Below are 21,119 nucleotides of genomic sequence, written 5' to 3' on the forward strand. Positions count from 1 at the left end.
TAATAAAGGTTAATTTAACTTTCGCTAACTAACTTATATAAAAGTTAACCTAATTCCTTTAAATTTCTAAACCCTGCCTTTACCCTATATTTATCTTAGAACTCTATATATAGACTCCCTATCTATAAGCCCCTATGCACTTATAGTTTAAGACCATAATCAGGCTAGTCTTTACTAATTTAAGAGCAGCTCCCTCTTAATAGTAATAACCCTTTTAGATATATTAAAAAGCTACTTTTTATATATAACTAAGTTACCTATAAAGGTAATAAGAAAGGCTACCTAATCTAACTAAAGGTAATAACCTTCTCTTAGGCCCCTTTCTAAGTCCTTAAGACCTAATAGCTTAAAGTTAACCTAATTTAAATTAATTAAATTAATATTATCTCTAATTTATATAACTAATTAACTAAATTAGGCTATAATTAAAAATAGCTATCCTAATAAGGTTAAATTTATATCTTAATAAGAAGTTTTTCTTAATAGTAGTTATTATTATATAAATCTCTTTAAGTTCTTTTTTATTAGCTATATCTAAGGCAGGCCTAATAGCTAGATTATGGTTATAATTAGTTATATAGTAGGTATAATTATATAACTATAGGCTATTTTTTATAGGCATTAAGGTAATATAACTATTATATTATTAGCAAGAAGGATTAAAAGGAGGGGGAAAGCTAGGTTAGGAAACTTACTTTATAATAAATAGACCAGGCATAATAAATTATAAAGGTTAATTAAGGAGCAGGCATGTAACTCCTCTCTTTCCCTGTTACACTGGAAGCTAACCTGTAATGTCTTAGTCCATTAGGTAGGATAAAGGAAGAAGGGTGACCTAACTGCTAAGAGCTGGTATTAATACTACCTGGTTAAGGTAATAATTATGCTATTAAGGCAAATAAACCTTATCTAATTTTAGATTCTATAATAATAGCCTGCTATAAAGGTCTTATTATTTAAGCCTTTATAAAAAAGTTAAAAAGCTTAATAGCCTTATATAAGGCTAATAGTAAGGAAAAAGAAAAAAAGAAAAAAAGGTATTATATATTTTATTACTAATCTAAGGAGATATTAAGGATTAATAGGAGCTAATTATAAGAGACTCTTTTAAAAATAAGAAACCTATTTAGAAATAAAATACCTAGAATATCTTTATAGACTAAAATAACTTTAAATAAACCTTTAAGGATAACTTTAAAGTAATTAATAAAAAATAATAAGTTATAGTAGAACTTCTTATACTTAGGTAATATAAGTTATATACTACTTACTCTACTAAATTCTAATAGCCTATATCTAAGATTAAATAAAATAATAACGCTTTAATAGAAATCTATTATAAAGGATTAAAAAAAGAAGTTAAGAATAAACTATACCTAGCAGATAGACTAAATAACTTAACTATATATATTATTATAGCAATTAAGATTAATAAATAATAAACTAAATATAAAACAAAGAAAGTAAACTATAAATAAGATAATAATTTTAACCTATATTACCCTAACTAATAATATAATAATAATAACTAAAGTAACGCTTAAAACCAAGCATAGTAATAAGGTAACTAATTAAATAATACTATATATAATATATAGCCAGGACCTATAGTACTTAGAGCTATCTAGCCAGGCAATAACTATTACTAGTAAGATATATCTAGATATAAATACTATAACTATAACCAGTTTAAATATATAATATATAACTACCTAAAATCTAAAAAAGCTAGGAACCTAAACTAAGGTAAGTAAACCCTAGGGCTAATTAAATAATAGGATCCCTAAATAGCAAAATATATATAAATGCTAGGCATATATAAGTTAAGATATAATATAGAACTCTGCTATTACCTAGGAGAAAGCCTAAGAAAAATAAAGAAAAAAGAGGCAAAAGAAAATATAGAAAAATAAGCTAAAGATAAAAAACACTATAAAGACTTATAAAAGGCATAATAAAAATATAATACTAAGGAAGAAATAAAAGAAAAAAGATAATAATAGAAAAAGGAAAAATAATAAGATCCTAAATATTATAAAGAAGAAAATAGATAATAATAAGAAAATAAATAAAAAAGATATCTTAAAGAACCTTAAACCCTTAGAGTAATTAAGGAGAGAAAGATAATTACCCCTAAGATAAATAAATAAACCTTAATATCTAAAACTATAGATAATATTCTAGTTAGAATTACTCTCTAAAACACAGAAAATACCTAAAAGGAAGAATATAAAGCTAGAAACTATATTTATATATAAAGATATTAAAAAGTTTAAAGCATAAGATATAGAGGAGGAGCAGCTAAATAAATAGCATAAGACCTCTGTAAATAAGATAAATAACTTAAGTAAAAATAGAGAAAGAAATATAAGCTATTATATAGTAAATTTAGAACCTAGATATATACTACCTATAAAGACTTCTAACTATAAGGAGCCAGAGAATATAAAAATACTAATAAACTAGAAATAATACTAGTTAAAGCTTATTATACTAATAATACTATAAAGCCACTATATAAGGAAGAAAAATACAACTAATAAGATAATATTTAAATACTTCTAACTTATAAATAATATAAGCATATATTATAAATATCTTATAAATAATATAAGCATATATTATAAATATCTTATAAATACTACTAATGCAAAATATATAAGTAAGAAAAGCTTAATAATAACTATTTCCTAATTATAGTCCCTAGAATACCTAATAATACACCCTATTACAAGGAAGAAATAAAAGGATATATAGCCTTTATATAATATAATAACCTCAGAGTATTAGAGCTATAATTCAATATAGCCTACTATTAATAGATACATAAAAATAAGGAATTACTAAAAGGAATCAAATATTCTTAGTAATTAATTAAAAAAGCCAAAAAAGAATATAAAAAAGCAACTTAAGGAAAATATACCTATAAGAAGGAAATTATAAAATAATACTAAGAACAAATCAACATTAGATAAAAAAAATACAGAATTAAAGAAATATTTCTAATAATAACTATTTAATAAAGAATTTACTAATAATTACCCTAATAGAGAAGGATATAATAATAGTAAATATAAATAGATATACTAAGATGCATTAGGAAAAGTTATATATTATTTATAATAAAGTATTAAATAGGCAAAGAGCAGAGATAAGAATAACTTAGATTACTAAATACTCTAGGATTATATAAAAAGCCTATACTAAAACGCCTAATACTAAAAGTTTAAATTAAGAGAAAGTAGCTAAATACTTAAATTAATTATAGAGCTAAATAAAGTTTTATTAACCTAAGAATGATTATATAGCTAAAGCTACTATAGAGAAAAAGAAATTCCTACCTGCTAATTAATATAAAAAGGTAACTATTTAACTATAATAATAGAATTATAAACTAAAAGCTTAATTACCTTAAAGTCTTTATCTAAGGAAAAAATTAAAGAATAGATTTTAATATCTTTCCTTTAGATAAGGAAGTAAATATCCTTCTTAGTATAGATTAGCTATAAAAAAAAACCTTTATATTAACTAGAGGACTAGTTAAAATATCTTTTCTAGTAATACTAATAATAATAATAAAATAATTATAATAAATAATAAGAGATCTTAAACCCTAACTAAAGAGGATAGTAAGGGAAAGTATAAAATAAAGAATTTACTATCTCTAATAGAAGTATAATATAAATATATAAAAGGTAAAAAATAATAAAACTATTCAATCTTAAGTCTTCTTAGAACTTAGTTATATAACCTAAATAAGTAAGTAAAGCTATAAAAAAAGATTAAAAAAGAATTATTAAAATAGACTTAAAAATATTCTAAAAGAATACTATATCTATAAGAAACTATTTAAAGCAGAACTTAAAATAAAGGTATTATAATATAACTACTAGGACTATAAAATATAGCTTAAAATAGATAACTTATTATTCTAGAAAATTTATAACCTTAATAAAAAAGAACTTAATACCCTAAAGGAATACCTAGAAATAAAATTAGCAAAAAGAAATATTAGGATATTTATATTATTAGTAGGATTTCTAATACTATTTATTTCTAAGAAAAATATGAAATTATAACTTATTATAAATTATAGGAAGTTAAATACCCTTATAATTAAGGATAATATCCTACTTCTACTTATTATAAAACTTAAAGACTATCTATAAGGCAAATAAATCTTTACTACTTTAGACCTTAAGGGAGCTTATAACCTAACGTATTTCCCCATCAGTCCATACACCCCTAGACCCCGCACACTTTTCCCACCAAAAGCTAGTATTTATAACTATAAAATTAAATACTTATAAAATAGCTATTTAAAAAAAAAAAGAGTTTTTAGATATTTAAAGAAAAGATTTTCTTATTAAAATATAGAATATCTTATATATAAGTTATTACTTAAATTATATAAGTTTTAATATTTAGTTTTTTACTTTTTAAAATATATTTAATTTATTAATTATATAAAGTAATATTTAAAATAATAATTTTTTTATTATATTATTTAACTTTTAAAAAATATATATAAAAAAACTTATTTTAAATAAATAAGTAATAAAAATATTATAAATAAATTAAAATTAAGTATTTAAAACCTTTTAAAATATATTTTATAAATATTTAAAATATTATATATATTAAATCTTATATATATAAAAATAGCTTTAATACTAAATAACTTATATAAAATAAAAGTTTAATAAAATAAGTTTAAAATAACTTATAATTTTAAAATTAAAACTTTCTTAAGAGAATATTTAAGTATATAAGCTTAAAGCCTTATATTAAAGTTAATAAGGCTTTTAAAATACTTTTTATTATATATAAGTATTTTAATTTATAAAAATTAAATTATTTATAAGCTTAAAGGTATAAGGATTTTTATAAGTATTTTTATTTTTATTTTAAAATCTTAAAGTTATATATTATTTAAAACTAAAATATTAAATTAAATTTAAATACTTATTAAAGTATTTTAATATTTTTAATAATAGATAAAGGCTAAATAAGTTAATAAAAATAATATAAAAATTAAGTTTATATTATAATAATTAAAAAAAGCCTATTATATTTAATTTCTTAATATTTATCTTATAGTTATTATTTAACTTCATAGTAAAAGATTAGATTTTAATAATATAAATTAGAAAAAATAATATTTATATAATTTAACTTCTAAATAGCTTAAAGAAGAGAAATCTAAAATTAGAGACTTTTTTATATATTTTTAAACCTTTATTATAAAAGCTGAATTTTAGTGGGAAAAGTGTGCGGGGTCTAGGGGTGTACGGACTGATGGGGAAATACGTTAATTTGCATTAAAGAAGGAAATAAATAATAGATAGTATTTAAAACTAAGTTTAGACTCTTTAAAAATTTAATAATACTATTTAGACTTATTAATATACCTATAATATTTTAGAGGATAATTAATAATATACTTTAATAATACTTAGATATCTTTATAATATACTACTTAGATAATATCTTAATCTTCTTAGATAATAAAAAAAAACATAAGAAATATATTTATAAGGTTTTAAAAGCCCTATAAGATACTAACTTATTAGTTAAACTAGAAAAAAGTTATTTTTATATAAAAAAAGTAAACTTCTTAGGATATATTACTACCCAAAGAGAAACTAGAATAAAACAAAAGAAAATCTTAATAATTACTAACTAGCTAAAGCCTACTATAATTAAGGAAATATAGAGCTTCTTAGGTTTTACTAACTATTACTAATAGTTTATTAAAGATTTTAATAAGATTATAAACCTTCTTATAGAATTAATAAAGAAAAAATAAATATTTATTTAATTACTAAAGGCTTAGGAAGTATTTAAATAGTTATAATAAGTTATCCTGAGTAAATCTATACTAGTTATATTTGACCTTAATAAGGAAATATAATTAGAAACTAATTTATTAGACTTTATACTAGGAGCATAAATAGGCTAATATAATAACCAGGGTAAGCTATACCTTATTATATTCTACTTATATAAGCTATATAAACTAGAACTTAATTACCTTATTTATAGTAAAGAGTTCTTAGTAATTATTAATTACTTTAAGGAGTTTAGATATTACCTTATAGGAAGTATATACTAAATTAAGATCTATATAGACTATTAGAATATTTTATATTTTATTATAATATAAGAACTTAACTAATAATAACTATACTATATTAAATACCTATATAAATTCGACTTTATAATTATTTATAGGAAAGGTTTAAATAATAGAAAATAGATATAATTAGTAGATAACTAGATTATAATATTAGTATACCTAAGACTAAGAAATAACTCTTAAAGAAAAATTAAAAGGGAGAATACTAATTTATATAACTAATATAAATACTAAGATAGATATAAATAGCACTTATAAAAGAAATCCTAGAAGACAAAATATATAATTTCCTTTATAAATTCTATTTATATCTATTATATAAATATTAAGGAGTTATAAAAACCTTTAAGTAACTATTATAATAAGAATATAAAGTCTAAAGAAAAAAAGTAAAAAAAACAATTAAGTAATATAACCTATATATAAAAATAAAGGCATAAAAATATAAATTATATAAAGAACTATAACTATTAGAAGTAATAAAATAATTATAAAACTTAATTACTATAGATTTTATAATTAAATTACTGCTATTAAAAGAACCCTTAATTAAACTCTTCTATAATAATATTATAATTATTATAAATAGACTTATAAAACTCTAAATCTACTTACCCTATAGGGAGATAATAAATATAGAAACTATAGCCTATATCTTTTATAATAAGGTAATAAGAGAAAAGAAACTACTAAGGGAAATCCTATTAGATAAAGGACCTACCTTTATATTAAAATTTTAGTAAGTACTTATATTATATTTAGGATTAAACTACTAACTCTGAATAGTATTTAGACCCTAAGTAAATAAATAAATAAAATAGATAAATTAAGTATTAAAATAATACCTATAGTATTATATTAACTATACGCAGGATAATTAGGTTAAAAAGCTATTATATGCCTAATTAGCCTATAATACTACTTATAATAAAAATATAAAACTTATACTATTAGATGTAAATTTTAGATTTATACTAAATACTTATTATAATATATAGGAACCTAAATTAATTAACCTAGCTGCTATAATTAAAAGTAATAAGTTAAAAAACCTATATAAAGAAATAAAAATAAAACTTAAATATATTAGAAAATAGATATAATAATACTATAACCCTAAGAGGTTAAAGAGATTAACCTTCTTAGAGGGGGATATAGTTTACTTATTTACTGAAAATATTAAAATAAACTAACTAAGTTATAAGTTAGACTATAAATATCTTAGACTAATTAAAATTAAATAAAAGAAAAAAAAGAATATCTATAAACTAGACTTACTACTAATAATTTAATATTACCTAGTATATTATATCTTAATACTAGAATTAGTAGTAGATATAATATATATTAAAACTAGTAATAAACTATAATAAATTATAAGACTAGAAGTTTATAAGGTAAAAGCTATTAGAGATATAAATAAAATTAATAAATAAACTATATACCTAACTAAATAAAATAACTACCTAGAAAATAAAAATATATAAGAACTACTAAAATACCTTATAAATACCTAGTAACTTCTAAGGAAGTTTTATTCTTAATTATAAAAGAAAGATTAAAAATAATAAACTAGTTAATAAGGTTAGTAGTACTAGCCTTAACTAACTTAACTACCCTATTAGACTTAAGAACTAAATTATCTGCCTTCTTACTATTACTTATTATAGCTAATTCCTTTTCTAATATTTATAATCCTTTAGTCTAAATAAGGCACTTCTAAAGATAAAGATATATTAGTTTAGATAAATACTTATTTAATTACCACTATAACTAAATAAGCTCCTCTTTAATAGCCTCTTTATTAGCTTTAATCCGATTTTTCGCTTAAACTAAATAATTTACTACTTAAAGAATTAATAAAATACTATATAAAGAGAAAAATATAAACTAACCCTTAGTTAAAGTTATACCCTTATTATTATAAGAATAACTATAATAAATATACTTAGAATAATTCTTTTAACCCTCCTTTATTATATACTTTATATAATTTTTAATATAAAAAGAGCAGAGTATAATCTTATAACCTATAAATATAATAAGTTTAGCTCTAGTAAGATAACACTAAGTTTCTAGAGATAATATAATTAGTATATTGAAAAATATTTATAAAATTAAGTTAAATATATATAAAGAGAAACTAATATAAAATAAATAAGCAAGGTCTTAAAGGCAAGACCAGGAGAAAAGAGAGATTATATTATAACCTTAGCAGTTATATTATATATACCCTATATGTTTTCTCTAATTATAAATAATTACCTTATATTAAAGGATTCTATAAGTAACTACTAAGACTAGGTTACTAATAATTAACTAGAAATACTAGTAATTCTTAGAAATTACTAAGTAACTCTAAGAATTACTTAGTAACTACCTTTATAAACTATAACCCTATTTTAGTATATAAACTATATTTATTAGTATTTTTATAGACTTAATTTATTAGCTATTAATAAGACTTCTTAGCCTAATATATATTACTTAATTATTAAGAGATATAATACCTTACCTGCTTAGTATTAATATTTTATATATTTTATAAATATAAACCTAGTATTAATTAGTTTCCTTATTTAAGATTATATTTATTATAGCTAGCTAGAAAGTTATTTAGATTAAAGAAGTTAAAAAACCCTTATAATGAGGCTAATCTCTTAAGGTAAAAAAGGCAGCTTTTCTTATTATATTTATAGGCCTAAACTTAGCCTAGTATAAAAAGTGGCTTAAGAATATAATTATTAAGGCTAAATAAGTATTTTATATCCTCCTTTCTATATAAAAGTAAAGATAAATATAAGATAAAGGTAGGGTTTTATAAAGAAATTAGGGTTTTTTTTTTTTTTTTTTTTTTTTTTTTTTTTTTTTTTTCCCCTTGCCGTCAGCCTTGTACGAAGCCATCGAGCTTTTTAACTTTTCTATAAAGGCTTAAACAGTGAGACCCCTATAGCAGGCCATTATCGCAGAATCCAAAATTATAAAAGAAATTAGGTTAACTTTTATATAAGTTAGTTAATAAAAGTTAAATTAACTTAAAACTATAACTTTATTAATTAAATATATATAATATAATATATAATTAATTAACCTTATATATAAAAATAAATCTAATAAAATTTGTAAAAAAGTAGTGGTTTAAACTAAGATATAATACCTTATATTATATTATATTAAAAATAAATATTTTATTTTATTATATTATTTTAATATTCTTAATTTTACTTTATATATTACTTAATAGGTATTTTAAGTTTTAAATAAAAATTACATAACCTACTTAAAATAAGGCTAATTTTATATAATAGCTTGGTTATTATTATAAATACTAGCTTTTTAATTTTTATAATATAAATTTATTATTAAAAAATATAATATTTTAATAATACTTAATAGTATATCTTATAAACCTAATATAATTTAATTTATTTATAATTAAAACTTAATATTATATTATTAATAATTAATAAAACCTTTTTTTATTTAATTATATTTAACTTAATTTAATTATCAATAAGAACTATAACACTTTATAACTTATTTAATAAAATACTTTATATAATTTATAAATATAAACCTAGTTTATATTAATTTACTTACTTAAGAAACCCTAATTATTATACTTAATGTATTATTTTTATTATTATTTCAGAATTATTAAACACTTTGCCGTCCTCATCCCCATCTGCCATGCTTAGTTCAAGCTGCAATAGCTCATCTGCAAGTTGACGAACCCTCTCATCATCCTTTCGCTTCTCCGCAGCCATCTTTTGTAGTTGGATCAATCCAATCCTACTCGTGCAATTATTCTCCGTAACGTTTACCTCCAACCTAAGCGCCTTGTTCAACGCCTCATCAGCCATAGTCCAATCATCTCCCTTGGCTGCCTCTTCAGCGTCATCAACCAGGCTCATATGTCGACGAACTTCCACCGAGAATGATAACATAGTAGCCAGTTCAACATCAACCGATACCGACGTAGTGGTCGCTGGTCCCACAAAGGAGCTGGTCACAAAAGGGTTCGAGATCCATACAAAAACGCGCCTGACTTGACCCCGGATCGAGTACAGGATATCTTGATCGGGATCCGCCGCCTTTCGAGCGAGACGTTCAAGTTCCTTCTTCCCCGATAGTTTCTCCTTCTGTGCTTTTACTTCAACAGTCTCCGGGACGACTTTGCTGGCCAACACGGCGAACTGGGCGATGAGGCCTTTGTACTTGGCCACCTCGGCCGGCTCGCGGTCGAGATCATGGAATCGACCTAGTTCAGAGCTGAAATACATAGCAGCCAACAAAAACATGTATGTCTCGGTCTGACGGCTTCGACCCTCGCCTTTAAGCTTATTGAACTCTGCAAGGGTTCTAGCCAGAGCGACAGTCCACACTTAGGAAAGTATAGTTTTTCTGTAGTAGAACTTTTCGCCGGCACCATGCTCGAGCACAGCGACTATTCGCATCAGTCCCATCAGATGAATTGTGTCGAGGTCGATGTGTAGGAGGCTATCCATGCAGGCGGATGCAAAATTGTCGAATTCGATCTCGATCTCAGCATCAGCTATTGCCCATGAGCGATCATCATCCCAACAGTCCCACGGCCATCTGTTGATGGGTCAGCAAAACGAACATGCAACAATTATTGCGTACACAAGTATCGTTTCTAACTTACTTCTTCCCTCTATAGCAGTAGCATAGTACAAATGCTTCATTCACTGTCGATTAGAGCGAAAATGAGTTGCTTTTGTAGGCTGGATGCTGCCTGAGAAGCAAAAGAACCAGTGGATTCAAACGCATAATTCCTCGGTCTGTTGTGATCAAAGAATTCGGCACCTCGGTGAACTCTTCAAGCATTCCACCATCATTAAGCCCATCTTTGGTACGATCACACATGGCAGTCAGGAAGCTGCCAGCGGGCGACAGTGGTTCGGAAAACTCGAGGTCGTTATGAAACAGAACGCTGGAGCCGGACAAGTCCAGTTGCAACGCCAGGTCTTCCTCAGGTTCGGCTACTCTAGGAGCGTTCTGTAAAGCCTCAATGGAGATGCGTGCATCTTCTGTGAGCTTGTCATTGTCTCTGCAAAACGCATTGGACTCGAGTACAGCGCGCAAAAGCCGTGTAGATGCAGCTTTTCTTAGAACCTTGGCCACTCTAATGCTCCAGATGTAGAAAATCATGAAGAGATCTTTGGACGGCAGAACACCCATGAACGGCGCAAGTAATGTGAGTAGAAATCCGTCGGCCCAGTCCATACTTCGCAGACTCTCATATACATCATCAAGACGCGTTCTACTACGTGGCTTTTCAGATTAATCCTCGGTGTCCGAAGTCTCAAACTTCGCAGGATGCGCACAAGGGTGGTTTGAACGAAGTCCGAGTAAAAAGCAATATATGTCTTTCGGAGCTCTCGACCAGTAAAGCCCACTGCGAGTCATCATCTCTATAGCCTGCGGATTTCCGTTTACCATCTCAACAACACCCTCAAGGTAATCTTTCACTTCTTGTGTCTTGTTCTTCGCCGTTATCTCAGGGGATGAAGGGTTGTGATTATCAGTGACGCGGTTCCTGAATTCGGGATCCATCACCAACAGAGTTGCTGGTCGAGTTTGAAGCCCGGAAAGTCTGTATACCTTTGCCTTACTCAGTCATCACTCTCGCTTGCGCGAAGCAAGAATGACAAGCGCACCAGACTTGGATAGCTTGGAGGTAAGATTCATGAATTAGCCTTGTTGTCGGTTGAAGTTCGCTGAGTCGAGGTCGTCGATCATGATGAGACATTTGTGACTCTCAAAATGCTCATATAAAGAGCTCGTATCTTCTGAGTCTAGAGTAGAGTTCGGAACAAAGTGCCGTTGCAGCTGTTGTATCATGTTATCCTTGCTGAAAGGCTCGCTCAAGCTGAGGTGTATATGGATTGCATCTTCGATCATACCCGAAGCCTTCCATCATGAACATAAATGATTCAGAAGAGCCGTCTTTCCAATGCCAGACATTCCATAGATCGAAAGAGGCAGTGGCTTTCCTAGCAAAAGTATTGATTCTATGTGGACAATGTCATGTTCTCGCCCCTGCAAAGCGTTAGGATAGCTCTGCTCTTGCTTGAGAGACTTGTAGTCAATGTCCAAACTAATTGATGGAAGCCACTCTGGTTTGACGTAAGTCAGCGCCACGAAATCACAAATGGGCATCCTCTCATCAACCTCACTTCCCCTCAAGCACTGTCGAGCTGTTGGAGCGGCTTCTTCTAAGGGAAGTTTCTGATGAATGTACCCAGTGTAGAGCGATCTTATAAATGCCTCGATACCATTTTCAGTGATATGGTAGGCCGAAGTAACCACGGTCTGTATGCCACCGCTCAAAAGTACTGTAGCTGCCGTCTCGACGGCGGACCTAGCATGCGGACAGGGAACAATGACAACGTCTTGAACACCATGAAGCAGAAGCAGTACAGCAACTTTATCGACTGCTTCAAGGTCCTCCTCTATCACTTCAGACTTATTTTGGTTGACGAATTGGAAGTAGATTCTGGGAACTTCGGGATCGGATTTTCGAGGGCGGTTGTAGACAAGCAGCATGTCCAAATGAATGGCAGTGAAGTAGCCTTTGGGGTGGGATTCAAGCTCAGTCTTCAGGGCACTAAAGGACCCAGGGCGTACAAAGATGACTTTTGTAGGATCTCCTATCGCCTGGAGGATGGTACGCGAGACTGGGCGAGAGAGCTCGCTGGCATGAGTGGAACGGCCAGGAGCACGACACGACAACACAAGGACCCTCCTTTGTCCTTCGTTCTCCTGGTCAGCAGCCTTGCTGCCTTTGTAATCCTGGCTGAGATGTTGGGGAGTGCCAGTAGCAAGTGTCTGCACCACGCTGACCTCGATCGGCCGCATCGTAGGTTCCCATACCTCGAGTCGCTCTAGGAACTCCCGAAGAACGCGTTGCATGGACATATGGTCCTCGATGTTGTGATCCTCAGAGCTATCCTTGTTGAACCAAGGTTGCTCTGCAATACGAATGACTACTTTTTCTCCGTAAAAGTCGGATGGAGAGTTCATCTGCGTCTGCAGTACACTCATCATGCCTTGCACATGTTCATTAACACAGTCCCCGCCATTCGGTGGCTCAATATGGCCCGGGGCACCAGTTGCCAGAAGAAGAAGAGGACGGATGGCAACTGAGGTATTTGATCCGATGCGAGATGTGCCGTCGGTCTCTGGCGATGTTGACGTCGAAAAGATGTAAACCGTCAAGGTCTTCCGATTGGGAAGGCTCAACATCTCGTCGGGCGATATTGGCAACGGTCATTTTATTACTTCTTGTGATTGTGTTCGGGAGGCCAATTGTGACGTACCCATTTGATGAGGAGCGAAACCTAGTTATATGTAGTCGCCGCTGTTCGCTTCGCAGGACGGCACAGTTGCCGAACTTCACTGACGAGAAACGAATAAAGACTGCTGCCCCCATTGGAACTATATACGAGCATTGGTAAGAAAGGCCCACGCTGGCAGGGGTTTGGGCAGCAACGACCTACAATGATTTTCAGATCGCCTAGGATAACTGAAAATGCAGTCGAATCAGTCTGTGCTCTCCTCGGTATCTTGTCCTCACTTGTGATCTGAGGAATTGCTTCTACGGTAACTTGATACATAACTGCCATGTAATCGATCAACAGAATCAAATCATCATCATCCTCGCTATCATCATGCCTACTGAACGAGCCCGACCGTCGTTCTATCTACTCCCCCCAGAACGGTATCTACCGGCATCGGCCTTATCAACTTGGCTCGGCCGGATCGTCAAATCCTATTCCGAGCCAGACGCAAATTTTGTGCCGGATGATCCAAAGCCCTTCGTAACACACGAATTTGCAAGAAGCACTATCGCCAACGCCAGCCTCGCCGCATTATCACAGCGGAACAAGTCCTTTGCTGCCAAACTCGGCGCAACAGTCGACGTCTCCTGTGAAACCAGAAATGGCGGAGGCCTCTCCTTCACTGGCTCCGAGGTCGTCTGCGTACGTCTTCAGAATTATGACCAAGTTTTTGATCGGTTGATCCAGCATGAGGAAACGAGATCTCAACTCCAACGGATGTTAGCTCGCGGCCGTAATACTGGTTTCATGGTTACTGCGATGCTCATCTGGCAGGATGCAACTTTCACGCCCTCTAGAGAACGCGGGGTCACAGCCCCGGCCGGTGTTTCAGTGCCGATGTCCACGATTGTCTCGAGCACTACAGGCATCTTGCTCCCCTCTGAACCCACTGATTCAGGCGTTTCCGGGTCGCAAAGTCACCAATATACAGCCGAGTTCTCTGGCGAAAGCGCAGGGAGTAACATCTTTGCTCTCCAGTACAAGACTGTGCAGAGGTCGGTTGTCCAGTCATTTTTGGGTACAGACAACGCCATGATGTTGAAAGAAAAGGGTCCAGATTTGCCAGCTTCGCAGTCTTTTGCCAAGAAACACCGTGGAAATAGCGAATCTGAGTCGGAGGAGAGTGATATCAGTAGCGACGAGGAAATCGACGAGGAGGATGAGATCAATATTGATGACAGGTCTGACGATAATTATGAAACAGACAAGAACAGGAAGGTCGTCCTGGAGATGGATGAGGATAGCGTTACGTGGGCCGATGTGCTAGACGAGGAAGAATAGGGGATGGAGCGCGTTGATATTAGCCTTGGTGGGGAAGAAATGGAGTTTGTATTTTAAATTGAAAATGTAGGTATTTCTAGAGCATAAGTAGGGAGTGTCACGAATGTGACCAGTGTACTTACTCGAGCTCTTCCTATTATTGTAGTATAGTTCTCTATTCTCCAACCTTGCCCCTTTCACATCACGATGTCGGTGACGCTTGATGGCGGGGCGCGAGTCGAAACTTTCGTTTACAAGATAGACCTACACAAAGTCTCCATATCCTGGAACAAGGGGACACCGGTTTTGTACCCATAACCGGCGTTGGTCATGAAGCCCAAATAAGCCTTGTCAGGGCTGACACCAGCCATTTCTCGTACGGGTGCCGGAGCATACCTCGTTCGCCAATCCACACTAGGTACGGCCCGAACCGATTTTCCAGGCAAGGGTAGCAATCAAAAAGGCTGTTAAATCGCCGGGCGGAACAAAGATGGCTATCAGAGCCAAAACAGTGTAGCCCCAGATGTCTTGGAGGGCAAGTTGCACCTGGGTGTCAGAGTTGCCGTCCATAGGTACTCCATGCTACTGTTGACTACAGCTTGCCTGAGACCTCCAACAGTATCGTGATGGTGAGAACAATAACCCCTGGGCAGTCCAAGAACCTGCAAGTTTTGAGTGATTCGGTCAGCAAAGGTTTCGCCCCCACCAGTGCAGTTTCGAGGAGACCAGCCCATTCGTTTTCTCCCACACTGCCTTACAGTGCCACCATGTGAGACGAAAGAAATCCTGATTCGGTAGCCTCTTCTAGACTCTCATCAAATCCTTCCGTGCCTGAGCCTGCAGCCTCTGCAGTGACACACGCAACCCGACGGTCCATAACGTCTTCACTCAGTTAGTTGATGCGGGGATCTGGCACAGCCGGTGGATAGTACAATTTCTCAGCTCTTCAGGGGTAACAGCTTTGTAATGGGTAGTTTTCCCCCTTTGCCTTTCAGTCACTCAATCCGATAGCAACCTGTTTGCTATGGAAACGTGAGACCTCGTCTTGGGAGAAGTGGCTATTATATATCTCTTCACGCGAAGTATTCGGGATATGTATTGTCTTGAAGTTCGCATGTATAGCTTTTTAAGCCTCAAGGGAGGGCAAAGCAGGAAGGGTCCTCAGATTCAGGGGAGATTCTCATGCAGTTAGGTAGTAAAGTTAGACGTTTTGGGATGGGGCTCTTTGTGCAAGTAAAGCCAAGGCGTTAAGCTGACAGTACAAGAAATCAGGCTCCGTCACCTAGCCCAATTACTCTTGACCACAAATTCGTATACATAAACCATCATAGATTAATCTAGAATCTTAAGTCCGTTGGTTAGTTGTACAAGCTGCGTCTAGGACTATAGCAGAGCTTAGTGATAGTGATACTGTTCATGTGGGTATAGGTATCTATAGCCATAGCCATAGCCATAGCCATAGCCTGGGCTCTCATCTTCCTCCCTTTGTTTGCACATCTGTCAGCTTTCCCGCTTTGCAAGAGGATTGCAGATCTACAAAGGGCATATCATGTTGGGAGACATGAAGAACATGTGTCCTGGTACCTACACCACTTATTTGCTATTCAATCAACCCAGAAGCAGAACAATAGCACAAATTACAAGAGGCTTGCATAACAAACTGCAGTATACAACGGCTGTTTACGTACGCAGGTAATTGGGTAAGGTAGGCCACTCCTCGACAAGAAAGGACGGACACCCGGACAAGGAACGTGACTGCAGTTTTATTCAGAGGTGTCTCAACGCAACCTGGCCTTATGCGCGGTACTTGGGCTATCGAGGGGACTGGGGGGGGGGCTTTCACATTTCACCGTGGCCAATTGTATTGAGCTACTTACCTTATCTATGTCACCTAGGTTTTGTATTTTGCCCGGCCTTATCTGTTGCTCAAGATCTATAGCCTTATTACACTAATCTCAGTTTAAGACTCAAGGCTTTAATCTTGAGATCTACTCCTCTACTAAATTCCCTGACAGCGAACCTTATAAATGCTAATACTTTTATTATAATCAAGGTAACGGCTTTTTTTTATATCTTATCAAGCTGAATTATCTTATTAAAACTATAATCTCCCCTTATGTCCTGACTTTAACTTCTCACGCGCTCGCTCGAGGACCCCTCTCGCCCGTGGTTCTGACTGTCCATCATACGCTGATATGCCCTCCCCTAAAGAACTGCTTACACATAAAGCCTCTGCCAGATTCCACGCATCACATAACGCCAGGTTCGCTCCACAGCCAGCAAAAGGTGTCACGGCATGGTTAGCATCGCCAATGAAAATAACGCCCATCCGGTCAATATCGTCATGTGTGAAAGCCTTCTTGTCCTTTGCGTTGATAGCAAACACGGTCTTCGTATCTGTCCTTTCAACAATGTCTCTGAAAGGATCCTGGAACCTGTCCCCAAGATCGAGACTGCGGTCGATCACTTCTTGTACCATTTTGACGTTCTTGAGATCTAATCTGGGGACCTCTTCGTTCTCGAGATGGCCAACGCCCCATACAATGCTGTTCTTGTCGACTGGAGAAAAGAAGCATGACACGCCGGTTCCCGAAATCATGAAGCCCCAGTCTTTGTCAATGGGCGCTGGAGGAGGGCCATCGAATCGAGCAATGCCACCTCGGAGAATTGCACCGGCAAATTCGAGGTTGTCGTTTGGCCGAAGGTATCCTCGGAGTTTGCTATTCGCTCCATCAGCGGCAATAAGCAGGTCACAATCATCCTCGGTGATCGTCTCATCGCCGGGATGTCCACTTGCGACTTGAACTCGCACTCGTCCTTGGTCCGTTTTCCTCGCTGAGATGCAGCGTGAGTTCCACTGGACCGAGTCTTCCGGTCGGAGGCTATCGTGGAGGACCTTCCGAAGATCCTTGCGTGCTATCCTAACGCTGGAAGATGGCAGCTCTTCAATTGGCTCGTGGCGGAAGCTTGCGTGTTCATGCCAATTGGGTCCCCATATCTTGAAAGCACCCTCTCCATTGAGTCCAGACACGGCATTGTCTACAATTTGTTCGATAAGACCGAGTTTCTTCAGGGCAATGAGACCTCCCGAAGTGTCATATCCGGTAAGAGATAATGTGTAGCCTTCACGTTGAGCGCTTACGTCCGGCGAGTCGCGGTCGTAGATAATGATCTTGGGCTTTTTGAACTGGGGATTCCATAGTTTGCGCAGTCCAACAGCGAATGCTGATCCAGAAACACCACCGCCAGCGATGATGATGGTTTTGCCTTCGAGGAAGTGATGTTGATGTGATGTGTCTTCCATGGTTATGTTTTGTGTTAAAGAAAGAGGAAAAGGCCGGCAGATGCCCTTATATAAGATAAATCTATCATGGCTTACGCACTCAAAGTCACACGAATTTCCCATATAAAGGAGTGGTTCACTGCGTGCTGTGGATGTTGACTAACTCATCGTATTTCTCACTGACGATGCATACACTGATTACCCAACTGGGTACACGGATTTCCTAATTGAGACATGACCGGGGTAGACGAGTCTACGACTGTAACTTCAGTTCTGTTATTTAGGACTCGGAAATTCAAATCATATGAGAATCGGAAGTTTTCTCTGTATATATTCTCCGTTATATTGTTCGGCAGTTCTTTACGGGCCCCGGGACGGTAGTAGCCCGAGGTAGGAACCTTCATCGGGAGTTTGTGATCAAGAGGCTTAGTACTTACGTATGTTATTCACATGCGCGCTTGGTCCTTATAAAGTGTGGATCTTGTCTTGAAGAATCAGTGTATCAATGCATCATAGTCAGAGTCACCTTGTGTACTAGGCACATCATTTACTTGCTCACCAGGGGATGTGATTTGCCCCTCCATGAATTCGTGAGCAAGCAGACACCGAGGATACACACCAAAAGGTCAAGAGGGCCACTTTGCTATCGGGTTCAAGGGAGCGTTGAGCGATATCTTTGATATAAATAATGCTGGGATTTATTAGCTTCGACCAAGTAGGCATTTCGTATATTTACGAATTCTTCATTCCCCAGCTGACGAGTAGCGGTTATTACATTGACGGGTTACTTGATTCGTTCGTGATTTGGATGTCGTGGAGCCAATCAGATTACTTCGAACGAAGCCAATCAGCCAAAACAGGAGATATGCACTATCAGACTGCCGATATCAAAGGCTTTGTAACAGTGCGCATTTTACAGCATTTCACTAATACCAAAATAATTGACGTCGATTTACGGATTACTTAGTTGCTCCTATTGACGAGATCCCCAAATGGTTTGGTACCAGAATGCTAAAATCCACACCATGACCCCGCATTGACACCCGCTCCCCTCCATCACCAAAAACCCCACCAAAATATTATCATCACCAACCTTCAAAAAACTTTACATCCATTTCATACCCTGATCCTTCTGCCACGATGGCGTCCGATCTCGCAGCCCCTCCCGTCCTCTCAACTCCCGACGACCACATCCTCGAAGTTCCCGCCGCTGACTCCATCCCAACATCCACACTCTCCGACGATGCCCTCCGCGAAACGTACGAGGTTGTCCGCACAGCCGATGAGATCCGCGCTGGAGGATGGAGGCGCATCGGCTTACAGTTTCCAGATTTTATGCTGGTAGACGCTCCTCGTGTTGTAGAGGCTTTGTCGAAAGAACTTAGCGCCCATGATGCCCGGGAAGAGGGCAAGGCTGAGAGGAGGATATACGTTCTTGCGGACAGCAGTTACAGCGCCTGCTGCGTGGATGAAATAGCTGCCGAGCATGTTTCAGCAGATGTGGTAGTTCATTATGGTCGAACGTGTCTTAGTCCCACGAGCCATCTTCCTGCGATATACGTTTACACCACGCATGATCTCGATTACAAGGTGACATTAGAGGAAATCAAGAAGGAGTTCAGCGACAAGACTGTCAAGTTGGTCATAATGGCCGATCTGACGTATCAAAATCACGTCGACAAAGTGGTTTCCCTTCTTAGAGATGAAGGCTATACCGACGTTGTTTCCACAGCAGTAACACGCGACCCTGCCGCCTTGATACCCAACCGCAAGATCCTCTCCGACGAAACTCATGGCGACGAACATTGGAAGGCTTACTCGATCATCCACATCTCCGACCCTCCCTCCGCGCTTCTTCTCGCTCTATACTCACGATTTGCCTCCTTACACGTCCTTGCGACACCATCCTCAACGCTCGAGAACCCCACTATCCGCACAGCAGGTCTCCTTCGACGTCGATTTGCGAAGGTGCTGTCGCTCGCTTCCGCCGGTGTGATCGGTATCCTAGTGAATACACTTTCAGTCGCAAACTACCTCAGCTCAATCAATACTCTGCGCGACAAGATCGCTCGGGCTGACAAGAAGAGTTACACCATTGTCGTCGGAAAGCTCAACCCCGCGAAGCTGGCAAACTTTGCTGAGATTGAGGGTTGGGTTGTGGTCGGATGCTGGGAGAGCGGCTTGGTCGAAGATGATGCTGGATACTGGAGACCAGTTATCACACCGTTTGAGCTTGAGGTGGCACTCATGAGCGAGGATGAACGGGTCTGGGGCGGCGAGTGGTGGGGCGGTATCGAGAAGCTTGGACTTAGCGACAAACCTCAAGATGCGGTCAACGAGTCCAGGGATACTGCCGTGCCAGAAGAGGATCAGTTTGAGGATGTCGCTGGGGGCGTTGAAGGGGAAGAATCTGCTCCTCCCGAGTTTGACATGCGCACCGGCAAGCTCATCTCATCAAGTCGACCTATGAGACTTCCAGTTCGCAACAGCCCCTCTGCCGCCAACGCCACCGAGGCTATTGGCGACAGTCCCGCTGGTGCAATCAAGCAGAATGATGCTCTTATCAAGCGCAGCGTTGGAGAATTGGCCAGCATCAACGGTATCGCGAGTCCTGGAGCCGAGTTCCTTCGCTCTGGTCGCACATGGCAAGGATTGGGCACCGATTTCGACAATGAAGCTAGCACATTAGTCGAGGAGGGTCGAAGTGGTGTGGCTCGAGGCTATCAAGTGGGAGAATCGGACAAACATTGAGGGAAGGTTACATGAAAAGTGATACCATTTAGCATAACAAGGCGTTGGGATGTAGACAAAAGTAAAAGGCGAATATTCATGGTTCAAAGATATATTCTGAGATAGTAAGCTTGTTGTTCTTTTCGTCGCTCATGTAACAGTGAAGTCATATTATATACAATAGAATCATCGACCGAAGCAGCCTCCAGGGCCTATGCTGCGGCATACCCGTATCTAATCCTAGCCCTTCCCTTACCTGAGCTTCATTATCCACACCCGAAGCATGGGAGACAAAGAAACGTCATCAACATTGTATCATGTTGGTCGTCGTCAGTCCATACGA

The 21,119-nt window shown here is 35.3% G+C and overlaps 5 protein-coding genes across 5 annotated transcripts; 2 read left to right on the forward strand and 3 right to left on the reverse strand.

Annotated features, from left to right (window-relative positions):
- Nucleotides 1-9,528: 9,528 nt before the first annotated feature.
- Nucleotides 9,529-11,311, reverse strand: FOBCDRAFT_238168 (uncharacterized protein; the record flags this gene model as incomplete). Its single annotated transcript, XM_059610184.1, has 4 exons — nt 9,529-9,549; nt 9,874-10,501; nt 10,556-10,738; nt 11,025-11,311. The coding sequence occupies 4 exons, from the start codon at nt 11,309-11,311 to the stop codon at nt 9,529-9,531; spliced, it is 1,119 nt and encodes a 372-aa protein (XP_059464510.1).
- Nucleotides 11,312-11,854: 543 nt separating this feature from the next.
- Nucleotides 11,855-13,408, reverse strand: FOBCDRAFT_238169 (uncharacterized protein; the record flags this gene model as incomplete). Its single annotated transcript, XM_054703919.2, has 2 exons — nt 11,855-12,054; nt 12,088-13,408. The coding sequence occupies 2 exons, from the start codon at nt 13,406-13,408 to the stop codon at nt 11,855-11,857; spliced, it is 1,521 nt and encodes a 506-aa protein (XP_054559894.2).
- Nucleotides 13,409-13,833: 425 nt separating this feature from the next.
- FOBCDRAFT_238170 (uncharacterized protein) lies at nt 13,834-14,784 on the forward strand (the record flags this gene model as incomplete). The annotated part of the gene is made up of 2 exons (XM_059610185.1): nt 13,834-14,085; nt 14,158-14,784. 2 exons carry the CDS (start codon nt 13,834-13,836, stop codon nt 14,782-14,784), a joined length of 879 nt encoding a protein of 292 aa, XP_059464511.1.
- A 2,015-nt stretch (nt 14,785-16,799) lies between these two features.
- On the reverse strand, nt 16,800-18,186 carry FOBCDRAFT_219214 (uncharacterized protein). The gene has a single exon (XM_031177443.3). It carries the CDS (start codon nt 18,167-18,169, stop codon nt 16,865-16,867), a length of 1,305 nt encoding a protein of 434 aa, XP_031048576.3. The 5' UTR covers nt 18,170-18,186; the 3' UTR covers nt 16,800-16,864.
- A 942-nt stretch (nt 18,187-19,128) lies between these two features.
- On the forward strand, nt 19,129-20,879 carry FOBCDRAFT_219215 (putative diphthamide synthesis protein-domain-containing protein). Its single transcript, XM_031177444.3, has one exon. It carries the CDS (start codon nt 19,187-19,189, stop codon nt 20,795-20,797), a length of 1,611 nt encoding a protein of 536 aa, XP_031048577.2. The 5' UTR covers nt 19,129-19,186; the 3' UTR covers nt 20,798-20,879.
- Nucleotides 20,880-21,119: the final 240 nt, after the last annotated feature.

Source organism: Fusarium oxysporum, chromosome III (assembly GCF_013085055.1).
Source record: "Fusarium oxysporum Fo47 chromosome III, complete sequence".
Lineage (NCBI taxonomy): Eukaryota > Fungi > Ascomycota > Sordariomycetes > Hypocreales > Nectriaceae > Fusarium > Fusarium oxysporum.

What these genes read in the sequence shown, in the direction of transcription:
- FOBCDRAFT_219214 (XM_031177443.3), bottom strand. Translation starts at nt 18,169, where the DNA reads ATGGGAAATTCGTGTGACTTTGAGTGCGTAAGCCATGATAGATTTATC.
- FOBCDRAFT_219215 (XM_031177444.3), top strand. Translation starts at nt 19,187, where the DNA reads ATGGCGTCCGATCTCGCAGCCCCTCCCGTCCTCTCAACTCCCGACGAC.